Source organism: Chiloscyllium punctatum, chromosome 25 (genome assembly GCF_047496795.1).
Source record: "Chiloscyllium punctatum isolate Juve2018m chromosome 25, sChiPun1.3, whole genome shotgun sequence".
Taxonomy (NCBI): domain Eukaryota; kingdom Metazoa; phylum Chordata; class Chondrichthyes; order Orectolobiformes; family Hemiscylliidae; genus Chiloscyllium; species Chiloscyllium punctatum.
The window spans coordinates 52,065,915-52,079,968 of record NC_092763.1 but is presented as its reverse complement, the minus strand read 5'-3'; the positions used below and the strand labels follow the sequence as shown (position 1 = coordinate 52,079,968).

The 14,054-nt window shown below is 42.7% G+C and overlaps 1 protein-coding gene across 4 annotated transcripts in view; it reads right to left on the bottom strand.

Annotated features, from left to right (window-relative positions):
• Window positions 1-14,054, bottom strand: part of arhgef9a (Cdc42 guanine nucleotide exchange factor (GEF) 9a) — a 340,120-nt gene that overhangs the window by 79,294 nt on the left and 246,772 nt on the right. For all 4 annotated transcript variants that reach the window (XM_072595281.1, XM_072595280.1, XM_072595282.1 and 1 more), the window contains one exon: window positions 9,110-9,241. In XM_072595281.1, the coding sequence (XP_072451382.1) occupies window positions 9,110-9,241 (132 nt within the window). The remainder of the gene's footprint in view (window positions 1-9,109; window positions 9,242-14,054) is intronic.

The window sequence follows — 14,054 nt, the reverse complement described above, 5'->3', positions numbered from 1 at the left end:
TTTCTACGATGTTGCATTCATCTCGCTGCTCACAATGTGGTCTGCTATACATTAGGGAGATGAAATACATACTGGGTGAATGCTTTGCAGGACATCTAGTTCTGTCCTCAAAAGTGACCCTAAGCTTCCTGTTGCCCATCACTTCAACACACCACTGTGTTCCCTGTCTCAGGCTTGCTTAAGCGAAGCTTAGTGCAAGCTAGAAGAACAGGCATCTCATTTTCTGCTGGTGACCCTGTCGTCTTCAAGTTTCAATAATATTGAGGTCAATGACTTCAGGGCCTGAGCACCTTCTCACATGTCCAAACCCTACACAGCTCGGGGTTACTACCTCAACCAACCAAATTGTCAGTGACAAATGTTCCCCATTAGCAGCTATTCATTCTCCCAGGATGACCTTCACCCGCTCCTTTGTCAGCTCAACTGTTTTTTTCTCTCTCTTTGGGCTCCTTCTCCAACTATCGTTTACACCTTCTCCCTTCCATCCCATCCTTATCATATATTCTAACCTTTTCCTAACTACAATCAGTTCTGAAGAAGGGTCACTGGATCGAAAATGTTAACTCTGCTTTCTCATCACAAATGCTGTCAGACTTCAAGTTTCTCCAGCAATTTCTGTTTTTGCTAGTATTTACCAATATAGACTCTGTGACAGTTCCTATAGATTGGAGGGTAGTTACCGTAACTCCACTATTTAAAAAGAGGTGGCGAGAAAACAAGGAATTATAGGCTGGTTAACTTGACATCGATAGCGGGGAAAGGGCTAGAATCAATTATACAAAATTTAACAGCAGATAACCTACAAAACAGTGACAAGATCAGACATAGTGAGCATGGAGTTATGAAAGGGAAATCAACATTGACAAATCTACATGTATTTTTCAAGAATGTAACTAATAGAGTTTAATGAAGATCCAGTTGGTGTGGCCTACCTGAACTTCCAGAAGGCCTTTGATAAAGTCTTATTTAAGATACTAGCATGTGAAATTAAACTGCCTGGGATTGGCATAGCGTACTGACATGGATAGAGAACTAGTTGGCAGACAAGAAAAAAAAGAGTAGGAATAAATGAGTCTTTTGTGAGTTGTACGCAGTGACCAAAGAGGTACCCAGGAATCAGTGCTCCAACCCCAACTATTCACAATCTGTAGTAATGTTTTGGATGAGGGCGTTACATATAATCTATCCAAGGTTTTAGATGGCAGAAAGCTGGATGAGCAAAAACAGCAAAACAGTAAAAACAGGAAGGTAGATTATTATCTGAATGGTGACAAATTGGGAAAGGAGCGTGACGCAATGAGACCTGTGTATCCTCATACACTTGTCGATGAAAGACATAGCTGGAGATGAAGACAAATGGTATTTTGACCTTCATAGTGAGACGATTCAAATAAAGGAGCCCTATCTTGCTGCAATTGTATACAACTTTGTTACTGTCTGCAGATTTGATCGCCTTATTTGAGGAAGGATGTTCTAGCCATGTGCACTGAAGGTTTCCCAGACTGGGATGGCAAGGCTGATGTATGAAGAGAGACCGGATTGATTAGGACTATTTTCACTGGACTTTAGAAAATTGGAGGGGCATTCATTGAAACCTATAAAATCCTAATAGGACTGTACAGGGTAAATGCAGGAAAGAATTTCCCATTGACTTGGGAATCCAGAACCCAGTGTCACAGTTTAAGGATATGAGGTAGGCCATTCAACACTGAGATGAGGAGAAACTTCCCATCCAGAAAAATGTCAACTTGTGGAATTCTCTGCAAGTTGCTAATGGGCTAAAGGGAGTAAAGGTTATGGGGAAAAGTGGGATCAGGGTACAGGCAGTTCTTCTCTACTGCAATGGTTGTTATCTTTTGCAACCCCATGTGATAGAAAAATTGAAGGCGATGTCATCATGTTACAGCCAACAGATGATTTAAAAGTTCACGCTTTCGAAACAGCTTCTCCAATGTGTCAATCACATTACAGTAAATTTGCTTTGATGAAATGTGTGTTATAGCAGAATGACCTGTACTGAGTTGGAGGATCACCCATCATCTTGTTGAACGACAAAACAGATCTGAAGGACTGAATGACCTACTCCTGCTGCTTTTTCCTATGTTCTTCCATTTTTATGTAAAGGTGCAGCAATCCTCTCCACAAACCTTGATTTTTAAAATAGTCCTTTTCCTATTTCAATCCACAATTCAATATGCACTCATCCATGCTGTTCACTGAGAGCGTACATTGGCAAGAGTCTCAAAATCATAAATTCCTCCCTGTCATGAGGAAAGTCCACCCACCCTGTGAAACAGCATGCAAGTGTAACAGATTAAACATAGAACATAAACAGTATAGCACAGGAACAGGCCCTTCTGCCCATGATGTTTTGCCAAATATGATACCAAACTTGACTAATCCCTTCTGCCTACCCTTGGTCCACATCCCTCCACTCCTTACATATTTAGGTGCTACCTAAAACTCCCTTAAATGCCCCTATCTTATCTGTCTCCTCAACCTTTCCTGGCAGCGTATTCCAGGCTCCTACCACTCTCTGTGTAAAAAACTTGACCCCACATCTCCTTTGAACTTTGCCCTTCTCACCTTAAATGTATGCCCCCTAGTTTTAGACATTTGAGCTCAGATTCTGACCGTCAACCCTATCTATGTATCTCATAGTTGTACTGATTTCTATCAAGTCTCCTCTCAGCTCCTGCTGCTACAGAGAAAATAACATGAGTTTTTCTAGCCTCTCTTTACAGCTCATACCTTCTAATCCAGGCAGCATCCTGGTAAACCTCTTCTGCAACCTTTCCAAAGCCTCCACTTCCTTCTTGTAATGTCGTAACCAGAACTGAATGCAATACTCTAAGTGTGGCCTAACCAAAGTATTATTAAGCTGCAATGTAATATTTTGACTCTTGTACTCAGTTCTCCAACCAATAAAGGTAAGCATGCCATATGCCTGATGTTGCACGAAGAGTTAATTAGCAGAGGACTGGTGAGTAGGCTAGATGCCCTATACAGTGGCACAGTGGCTCAGTGGTTAGCACTACAGCCTCACAGCACCAGGTACCCAGGTTCAATTCCAGCCTCGGGCGACTGTCTGTGTGGAGTTTGCACATTCTCCCTGTGTCAGCGTAGGTTTCCTCCGGGTGCTCCGGTTTCCTCCCACAGTCCAAAGATGTGCAGGTTAGGTGAACTGGCCATGCTAAATTACCCATAGTGTCAGGTGCATTAGTCAGAGGGAAGTAAGTCTGGGTGGGTTAGTCTTCAGAGGATCGGTATGGACTTGTTGGGCCAAAGAGCCTGTTTCCACACTGTTGGGAATCTAACCATACCTGCAAGGATCCAGAAGTTCTGCCTTTGGGTGCTGATAGCTAAGGCATGAATACCAAAGAACAATACTCAAGAATCTGAATGTAGTTCTTCAAGAAGTTCAATCGCCTTAAGCAAGTACCCATGATTACTGGATGCATCTCCAAATGTCAAGTACAACAAAGAGCACCACCATTACTCACTTTCCAATAATGTCTATCAGTCAGGACTCATACCCAATATAAGAGAACCTCCAAGTCTCTCAGTGCAGAATATACCAATGTAGCAAGTTAAAAAAAAGGGAAGGAATGGGAGTTGGTTTACATTTTGAAGGTGTTGAACTCAATAATAAATCCAGAAGGCTGTAAAGTGCCCAGTCTGAAGATGAGATGTTGTTCCTCCAGTTTGCGCTGTGATTCACTGGAACACTGCAGCATGCCAAGGACAGACAAGTGAATAGGATGCTGAGTTAAAATGACTGGCTACAAGAAGGTCAGAGTTATGCTTGCACACAGACTGGAAGCATTCAGCAAAGCGGTCATCCAGTCTGTGTGTGGTTTCTCCAATCTAGAATAGGTCACATTGGGTGCAGTGAATACAATCCACAAGATTGGAGGAGGTACAGGTGAAATGCTGCTTCACCTGGAAAGACTGTTTAGGCCCTTAGATGGTGAGTAGGGAGGAGGCGAAGGGGCAAATGTTGCATTTTCTGCGGTTACACAAGAAGGTGCTGTCGGGAGGGGGGTGGTTGGTGTTGGTAGTTGTAGATTGGACTAGGATGGCCTGAGGGAATGATCCCTGTGAAATGCAGTTAGCCTTCTTCATGCTTCTGATCGCATCTAATTTACACATTGCAGATGTTATAACCACAATATGTACCATAAACGTTGCTTTTTGCCTATTCCTTTTAGATTCCAGTGAGGTACATACTAATCAGACAGTGGAGTAACACAAAGAGGCTGATTATGATAACACAGCATTGTCTCTTAATTTCACACTCTCAGTCACCAGTTCAGACTCTGATGTTGCTTACATGCTACTGATATACAGAGTCATAGAGATGTACAGAATGAATCAGATCCTTTGATCCAACTTGTCCATGTCGACCAGATATCCCAACCCAATCTAGTCCCACCTGCCTGCACCTGGCCCATATACCTCCGAACCCTTCCGATTCATATACCCATTCAAATTACTTTTAAATGTTGCAATTGTACTAGCCTCCACCACTTCCTCTGGCAGCTCATTCCATTCATGTACCACCTCCTGCGTGAACATGTTGCCCCTTAGGTCTCTTTTATATCATTCCCCTCTCACCCTAAACCTATGCCCTCTAGTTCTGGACTCCCCACCTCAGGGAAAAGACTTTGTCTATTTGTCCTATCCATGCCCCTCATGATTTTATAAACCTCTATAAGGTCACCCCTCAGCCTCCGATGGTCCAGGGAAAACAGCCCCTGCCTATTCAGCCTCTCCCTATAGCTCAATTTCTCCAACTCTGGCAATATTCTTGTAAATCTTTTCTGAACCTTTTCAAGTTTCACAACATCCTTCCGAAAGGAAGGAGACCAGAATTGCACGTAATATTACAAAGGTGGCCTAACCAACATCCTGTACAGCTGCAACATGACCTCCCAATTCCTGTACGCAATACGCTGACCAATAAAGGAAAGTATACCAAACGTCTTCTCCACTATCCTATTTACCTTCAACTCCACTTTCAAGGAGCAATAAACCTGCACTCCAAGGTCTCTTTGTTCAGCAACACTCCCTAGGACCTTACCATTAAGCGTATAAGTCCTGCTAAGATTTGCTTTCCCAAAATGCAGCACCTCACATTTATCTAAATTAAACTCTCTCTGCCACTTGTCAGCCCATTGGCCCATCTGATCAAAATCCCATTGCAATCTGAGGTAACCCTCTTCGCTGTCCACTACACCTCCAACTTTGGTGTCAACTATACCTCTTGTGCTCACATCCAAATCATTTATATAAATGATGAAAAGTAATGGACCCAGCACCGATCCTTGTGGCACTCCACTGGTCACAGGCCTCCAGTCTGAAAAACAACTCTCCACCATCACTCTCTGTCTTCTACCTTTGAGCCAGTTCTGTATCCAAATGGCTAGTTCACCCTGTATTCCATGAGATCTACTACTGGATTAGTGGTGCTGGAAGAGCACAGCAGTTCAGGCAGCATCCAACGAGCAGCGTTGGATGCTGCCTGAACTGCTGTGCTCTTCCAGCACCACTAATCTAGTATTTGGTTTTCAGCATCTGCAGTCATTGTTTTTACCTTCCATGAGATCTAACCTTGCTAACCAGTGTCCCATGGGGAATCTTGTCGAATGCCTTACTGAAGTCCATATAGATCATGTCCACCACTCTGCCCTCATCAATCTTCTTATATACATCTTCAAAAAAATTCAATCAAGTTTGTGAGACATGATTTCCCATGCACAAAGCTTAGAGGCTAGAATAGAGGAGGTCTTAAAAATGATCAAACACTGGGCACACATAGGTTACAATTCGGGCAGAAGACAAGCTTTACTGCAGAGTGAAGTTGCACCTGGATTAAACAACAGCAGTTCCTATAAAGGAATTATTTGTAGGGTTCCTCTGGGTACTCCGGTTTCCTCCCACAATCCAAAGATGTGCAGGCCAGGTGAATAACCCATACTGTTAGGTGTATTAGTCAGCGGTAAAGAAAGGGTGAAGGAATGGGTCTGGGTGGGTTGCTCTTCAGAGGGTCGCTGTGGACTTGTTGGGCTGAATGACCTGTTTCCAAACTGTAGGGTATCTACTTTAATCTAAAAAGGCCTTTATTGTTGTCGATTACAGGAAAATATTAATAGTATGCAAACCAAATGCTTGATACATTGGGAAGTCAGCCAGAGAGCCTGTGGTCAATGTTAATGAGCAGAGAGGTATCCTGGACCAACTTGCACAGTGTTGGCACAAAGCTTGAAGCCGATCCTTTCCATGTTAGAAATGATGGCCAATTTCATTCATTCACTAAAGAACCCATCACCAATACACCATCTGATGGTCAGCCTTGTTTCTACAGCACAAACAGCAGCATCTGAACACCTGACTGCTGTCATCCAGCGATCTGCTTTCCAACAGATGACTAAAACGGCTGAGGTGTCACTAAGGAAGTTTGCTCTCCTCTCTCAAGAATAAACCATTCCTCCTCTCACTCGTCGCACTCTGTCAGTGTTCTTGCCGTTGCCTGTCAGGCAGCCAGCCCAGAATGATGCTGTCCATGCTGAAATGGTGAAGTCCAAAGATGGGCCTTTTCACCACAAAGCTTCTCCTGACAGTTCTGCCAAGTATTCCTGCAATCTGTCCCATTGTATGTCAGCAGCCCTCCACCAGCCATGATGCAGCATGGTGTAAGGGGGACTAGCATAAAGAATCATGTATGAAGGGAGGAACTGGGAATGAATACATGGGAATGACTGGCTCACTTTTATTTGCAATATATGATACTACTTAAAGAAAATTATGTTGACTATCTATTTCAATAGACTTTACATGTTTTATTAAGGTCAAGTGGATGCTGTGTTGATCAGTGACAGAGGGAAGGCAATGTGTGGGAGAGTAGGTAAACGATGAATTGGGCTTGTAGTTATTGGTGTAGCCCTTGAATGAGTTATTCACAGACAGCTCTGGTTGAAAGAAGCTATCTAAGTTGCCTCCTTCTCCTCCTCCTTTTCCCTGATGATATTCCTGCTCTTCAGCTGTTTGTCACATGGCTGGTGATAGCAGCTGGAAAAACACAGCCAGTTAGACAGTATCCGAGGAGCAGGAGGGCCAATGTTTCAAGCATAAGCTTGAGCATCAGGCATTCCCGATGAAGAGTTTATGCTCGAAACATTGACTCTCCTGCTCCTCAGATACTGCCTGACCGGCTATGCTTTTCCAGCACCACACGTTTTGACTCTGATTTCCAGCATCTGCAGTCCTCACTATCTCCTGGCGATAGCAGCAATCCACTGCTGATGGTGCAGTTATACCACATATTTTGCACTATTTCAAACCTTGACATCTGCATGAAGAGTTGACAACTTCTGCAGGATTCTTCCAGAGTGATTCAATATTGTAAGCATTGTTTTAGTATGACTTTGCACAAGAGTCATCACCCATACAGTCAGTGGATAGCTGTTGGTGCTTAGTAGCCACTCTTTGGTTTGCTGTAGTGTCTCAAAAGCTACAGGCATAACAAACTGTTAAAGAACAAAGGCATTATGACTGCTGCCCGGACACCATGTGACCTGCATGATGCATCGCCTATGGACATACACTGAAGGAATTGAATTCCTTCCAGTTCTGGTATAGGGCACAGTTGGCATCTAGCACCTGCAAAATGACATGGCTTCCATATAATTTTATGATGTGGTGGTGCCAATGTTGGACTGGTGTGGATAAAGTTAAAAATCGCACAACACCAGGTTAGAGTCAAACAGGTTTATTTGGAAGTACAAGCTTTCGGAGTGCTACTCCTTCATCAGGTAGCTAGCTCTGAAACCTTGTACTTCCAAATACACCTGGTGGACTATAACCTGGTGTTGTGCGATTGTTAACTATATTATTTTATGGCACCAACAATATATGCTCACAATGCTAATGAAGGCACTGCTCACCTCACCTTTTTGACTCTGACAACAGAGAATGAATTAAAATCGGCTTCTGCTATAGGGAGCGCCTCTGTGGTCCTTATACAAAAGCAGAACTCCAAGACATTGCATGCATCTTCAACCAAGTAAATATCAGACACACACAATGTAACTATCACAGCTCCCTTCACAGTCAGTGCTAATGTGGTTTTTGTCCTGTTCTGAGTCTCTAATTGTGGCTCAAACAGTTTACACATTTCAATGTGTGGACATCCTGTTAAAGCAGAGATACTTCATACAATATTGCCCACACAGAATTAGATTGAAAAGTGACTCTCTGAACATCTGAGCTTTCCTTCCCCTCCTTTTTTTCCCATCAATTTGTCCTGAACTTTGTGGTCTCTCTTCATTTTCCAAGTTATGCAGAAATCTAAGGCAAAAAACTACCACTGCACCTGTATCCTGAACAAATGATAGTGTATTCACAACCTTTCATCTGACTCCCTCTAGACTTTGAAAATGGATAGCACTAAAATGCAGGAACTGAAAAAAAAATAAAAGAACAAGTAACTAATCTGTAAGCAGTTAATTATCTTTTTCAATAATGCTACTTAGAAACTTTTTCTCCTCCTGAATGCACGTTCCACTCTTTAAGAGAGGGTGTTAGCTAGAGCACTGAGCTCCAAATGGTAGCACTGACATCAAATCAACATTGCATGCTCATTGACATGATGATCTACCTACTGCACGCACTCACCAATGTGACGTTCAACACATTTCACCTCAGAAGAATCTGGTGCACCGTGGACACCATTTCTGGAGTTTTAAGGACACTTAAAGTCCCTTAAAATGAGTACATTTTTTTCATCCATAGACACTTTCTTGCACACAGCTCCTCAGTGACCAACACAGCACCATCATCTAGCCGAGGAGTTTGTTCATCAGCAAGGCTCAGTGGACAGAAAACTGACATGCTGGATGTTTTGTGTGTTTCGCTGACAGATAGACTCTGAGGCTAATTGTAGTCTTTCAGTTTTTGCCCCTCATTGTAACAGCAATGTGGTGGGTGTGAAGTTTTCTTAAAGGTGAAATAGAATAGTCAAAAAATGTTCCTTATTGGAGCTTATTTCTTGTTCTCACCATAATCAGATAACCACAAACATAGAGGACCCACATTAAAAGTGTCTTACCTTTTTACACATCACCAATTGATGGTCAAATAGGAAGAACGTCCTCTGCTGGTTCCGTCCATAAGGCTGGTAAATCCATGTCATTTCCCCAGAATAAATCAACTCAGAGCTCCTGTCCAGAACATCATCACCCTTAAAATATTAAAAACATCTTATATAACAACTTGCATCTTTCTAACCTTGAGAAGTTATCTAATATTTAAATCTTTTGAAAAGCCTAGAAGCTTTATTACTGTAATCTATTTGATCTAATCAAATTTGACCTTTTTTGACCATTAATACATAAGGAGTAGAAACCAGATGTAGTTGTAACTGTTTTACTTGTAATGTGAGCTAATATCAAGGAACAAAGATTGAAACTTGATTGGACTATTTATCAAATTATAGCATAAATGGAAAAACAACCGGCTGTTTTATGACCTTTTGGGAAGTTGGTGATCCAAGGAACAGTGCAGATACCTAAACTACAGAGCTCAGCTTCACCTTGCCTATGTCTTAGATTCGATTCCCACCAGTATGGAAACGGGCCCATCGGCCCAACAAGTCCACAGTGACCCTGCAAAGAATAACCCACCCAGACCAATCACCTACATTTACCCCTGACTTAGCAATTTCCCATGGCCAATTCACTTGACCTGCACACCTTTGGATTGTGGGACAAAACTGGAGCACCTGGAGGAAACCACACAGACACAGGAGAATGTGCAAACTCCACACAGACAGTCACCCAAGGGATTGAACCCGGGTCCCTGGCGCTGTGAGGCAGCTGTGCTAACCAGTGAGCCATCCTGCTACCCAGTGCCACTCATGTTACGTCCTTGAAATCAGTTCAACTAAAAAGGGACTGTTTAATTTATCCAATAATTTTTCTCCATCAATCAAGATCATTAAAACATATTATCAGATCATTATTGTCATTTATGGAAGCTTACTGTGTACAAATTGACTGTCTTGTTTCCCACATTACAACAGAAATTACACTTTAAAAAGTCTTCGGTGATTGTAAAGTGTTATGCAATGCCCTTAAGTCACAGCAGTGCTACAAGGCTTTGCATTTACATTTTCAGTAAAACTAACATTAGAAAAAAAACACAAAGAGCCAAAAATTGTGTTCCTCCTGCTCCATTTTTATTTTGCCCCAACCATACCCCCTACCAAAATGCTTTTGACCATAATTGTCCCCATTCCGAGTAGCCACTTCAAGCTACTGAAGCAGGTGACCTGAAACTCACTCATACAGAAGTGCAACTGACCGTGGAGATGTAACAGGGACAAAGTCAGATCTCCCAGATTGTTTACGTGAGACCTGGCTCACAATTTTGTGCTGGTCTCAGGCTTCCCAGAGTAATCACATATTAGAGAAAGTGAGGACAGCAGATACTGGAGATCAGAGTCGAGAGTGTGTTGATGGGAAGCACAGCAGATCAGGCAGCATCCGAGGAGCAGAATCGTTGTTTTGGGCATAAGCCCTTTATCAGGAATGAGGATTATGCCCCGGTCCACCAGCCTCATTCCTGGTGAAGGACCTACCCCCCCAAATGTCGATTCTCCTGCTCCTTGCATACTGCCTGATCACATATTAAGGCAACATCACTGCCTTTCTTGTGCCATACTGGACAGTGACAAACTTCCATACAAGAGCTTTTTAGACAATGACAAATCAATCAGGCAGCCACTGGAAACAAAATTCCAATCCTATTTCATAAATCAGTGCTTTTTCACTATATCTTCAGTTCATGCCAACTTTAAAAATGTACACGTTTATCTATTGCTAATTCAGTTGGGTTATAAATCCAAGTAACCCAGCCAATATCTTCAACAATAATATTTGTTGTGATCACCAAGACACAAGGAAATTGCAAGTTCGGGAGATGTGAAAGGAACTGTGACTGGCTGATCCCTAGTGTCAAAAGATTGTGTTAAATGCAAGGATTAAGAATCATTGCTTTTAGTCTTCAACAGACGTAATTGAAAGTGAGTCTTAAAGGGGTCTAATAGTTATTCAGGATGTAAAGTCAAAACAAAAGAAAGCTGTAAAAAATTTAAAATGGGGCTGACAATTCACTATTAGCCAGAATTATTTTTATTCCCCACTGAATGGAACAAACAAGAATAATCCAGAGCATGGTTCTAGTTTCAAATTCAATTGTAGTAATTGAAGTACAAACTGGAAAAAGGCATTGTTGTGGTTCTGTCCGCCAAGCTGGGAATTTGTGTTGCAGTAATTTCGTCCCCTGTCTAGGTGACATCCTCAGTGCTTGGGAGCCTCCTGTGAAGCGCTTCTGTGATCTTTCCTCCGGCATTTGTAGTGGTTTGAATCTGCCACTTCCAGTTGTCAGTTCCAGCTGTCCTCTGCAGTGGCCAGTATATTGGGTCCAGGTCAATGTGCTTATTGATTGAATCTGTGGATGAGTGCCATGCCTCTAGGAATTCCCTGGCTGTTCTCTGTTTGGCTTGTCCTATAATAGTAGTGTTGTCCCAGTCGAATTCATGTTGCTTGTCATCTGCGTGTGTGGCTATTAAGGATAGCTGGTCGTGTCATTTCGTGGCTAGTTGGTGTTCATGGATGCGGATCGTGAGCTGTCTTCCTGTTTGTCCTATGTAGTGTTTTGTGCAGTCCTTGCATGGGAGTGCCATTGCCTAGAGGCATGGCACTCATCCACAGATTCAATCAATAAGCACATTGACCTGGACCCAATATACCGACCACTGCTATGGACAGCTGGAACTGACAACCGGAAGCGGCAGATTCAAACCACTACAAATGCCGGAGGAAAGATCACAGAGCACTTCACAGGAGGCTCCCAAGCACTGAGGATGTCACCTAGACAGGGGACGAAATGTCTGCAACACAAATTCCCAGCTCGGCGAACAGAACCACAACAACGAGCACCCGAGCTAAAAATCTTCTCACAAACTTTGGAAAAAGGCATGTTTGGAATTAACATAATGGAGCATAGCGAGATTAGAGTGGTTTCCAGACTGGTTAACAGAGGCAAAAAAACTGGAACAATCCAGGAGGAATTGGATATGGTGGGCTAGGTTTTCACCTTAGAACACTGTAGTGGGAGTTTAGAAATTTGTTGGCTTGGTGTGCCCACTTCTGGACAAAGTGCCTACAGGAGGATTTTTGTTTGAGGATGGCGGATGCCAACTGGAATTAGCCCAGTATCCGAATAAGCAGTTTGGAGGCAGTTTGCTGAGTGCTGACAGGCTGTTTAAAAGACTTGTCTCGGTGCTCGGGGACTTCCTTCTCAGTGTAATTACAGAAGTTAGGTCATCCAGCCCTCGCCCCTCAAATTCCTTCACATACTCCACATGTCCTATTCATGGGAAACTATGACCTCTCCATGCCCTGATGTGGTCCTCCAACTTCTCCCCTCATTATGTCTACTTGCTGAGAGGCCAAGAATCCATTAGTTTGTTGAAACTGCTGTACCCAAAGGAAGCCACTGCATGATTGAGAGCTTTTCCCTTTGAGTAATTGAGAAAATATATCAGTATTTGTTTACACGAGATAAAGTGGCATAATATGTTTGTAGTCTCTGCTATTAATAGTTTAAACATCTGGATTATTGACATTTTCACAGGGCTGTAGTAAAGGAAGTTTTCTTCAAAAGGAAAACATGAAGGCTTGTTTGTTTTCCTTTTCCACACATGCCATTGTTATTAATTGGCTCTGTACAGTGTGCATAGTGAGAGAATAAAGACAGAAGTGTCATTGGTTGATATGAAAGGTATGAAAGGCCATTGGGAGTGAGTGAAGTGTATAGGTTGGCATGGAGGATACTAAGGAACAATTAGGGTGGGTGGATAGTCACAGGTTGACATAGGCACATGGGAAGACCTTTGAACTTGCCATTCATAAGGTCCCCTCTTCCAGAGTATGGTTCATGAAACCTCTATGTGGCTGTGAATCATGAGTTCTTGAAAAGCTGGCCTGATTCCTTAAAAGTTATGTGGAGCTAAGTCTCTCCCCACAATGAAGCAAACCAGGAAGGAAATGCAAGGTGCAGACTTGCACCCTTATCCCATGCTGATGAAAATTGAGGGAGTCAGGAATCCTGAAATCAGGTCCCACCTATCATGTTTAAAGATTCACAGCCCCAAATCTGCAAAAGTCCAGCCCAATAACTGGGAGACCATAGGTTTCTACAGTATGATGAGCTAGACAAGTTGAAAGCCTTTTATCAATTACACTAATCTTTCTGATCATCCACTTAAACCATTTGTTCCTTCAAAAATTGGACAAATCATTCCACATATGTCACGATATCAAATTATCCCCATTCTTTGAGACTTGCTATTGTAATTAATAATTTTATATTTATTTTTTGATTGTGTGCTACACAATTTAAAGTGCAATGTGTCAATTAAGACAATTAAAACCTTTGAAACTGTGGATCATCTGACATTTTCTTTTGCCAGTTGTAATGGCAGGCATCAAAATGTACAGGACACGCCCGACCATTCCAAATGGGAAAGGCTTTTGAGCTGATCAAGCACCTACCTAGTCACCAGGTGGCCACTTCCTGGAACAGTAATGTCCTATTCTGCTGAAAGTTGCTGGCCAGTCAGAGTTTGGCAGACACTGTGAATCACAGTGCCACTGAGAGACTGAGGGCTGTTCACAGCTCAGCAATGGCAAAGTCCAGGAACAATGCTCACGATAGGTTACTTTTCAGGGATGTCACAGGGTAGAGGATTCTCTTGGATAGGAAGTCATAGGATTGTAGTTACGGGCAATTGGATTGGATTTTATTGGCTACTTCTTGCTAACCATCACTGCCCTGATTACCCCCAGACTGGGTTAGATTGAGACATGCCACCATTACACAACCCAGCCCAGCCCAGCCCAGCAGGCAGACTAGTTCACCAGTCAAGAAGACTTACCAGCATTTTCACCATGAAGAGGCCCTTAAATGACTGTTCATTGACCACTTAT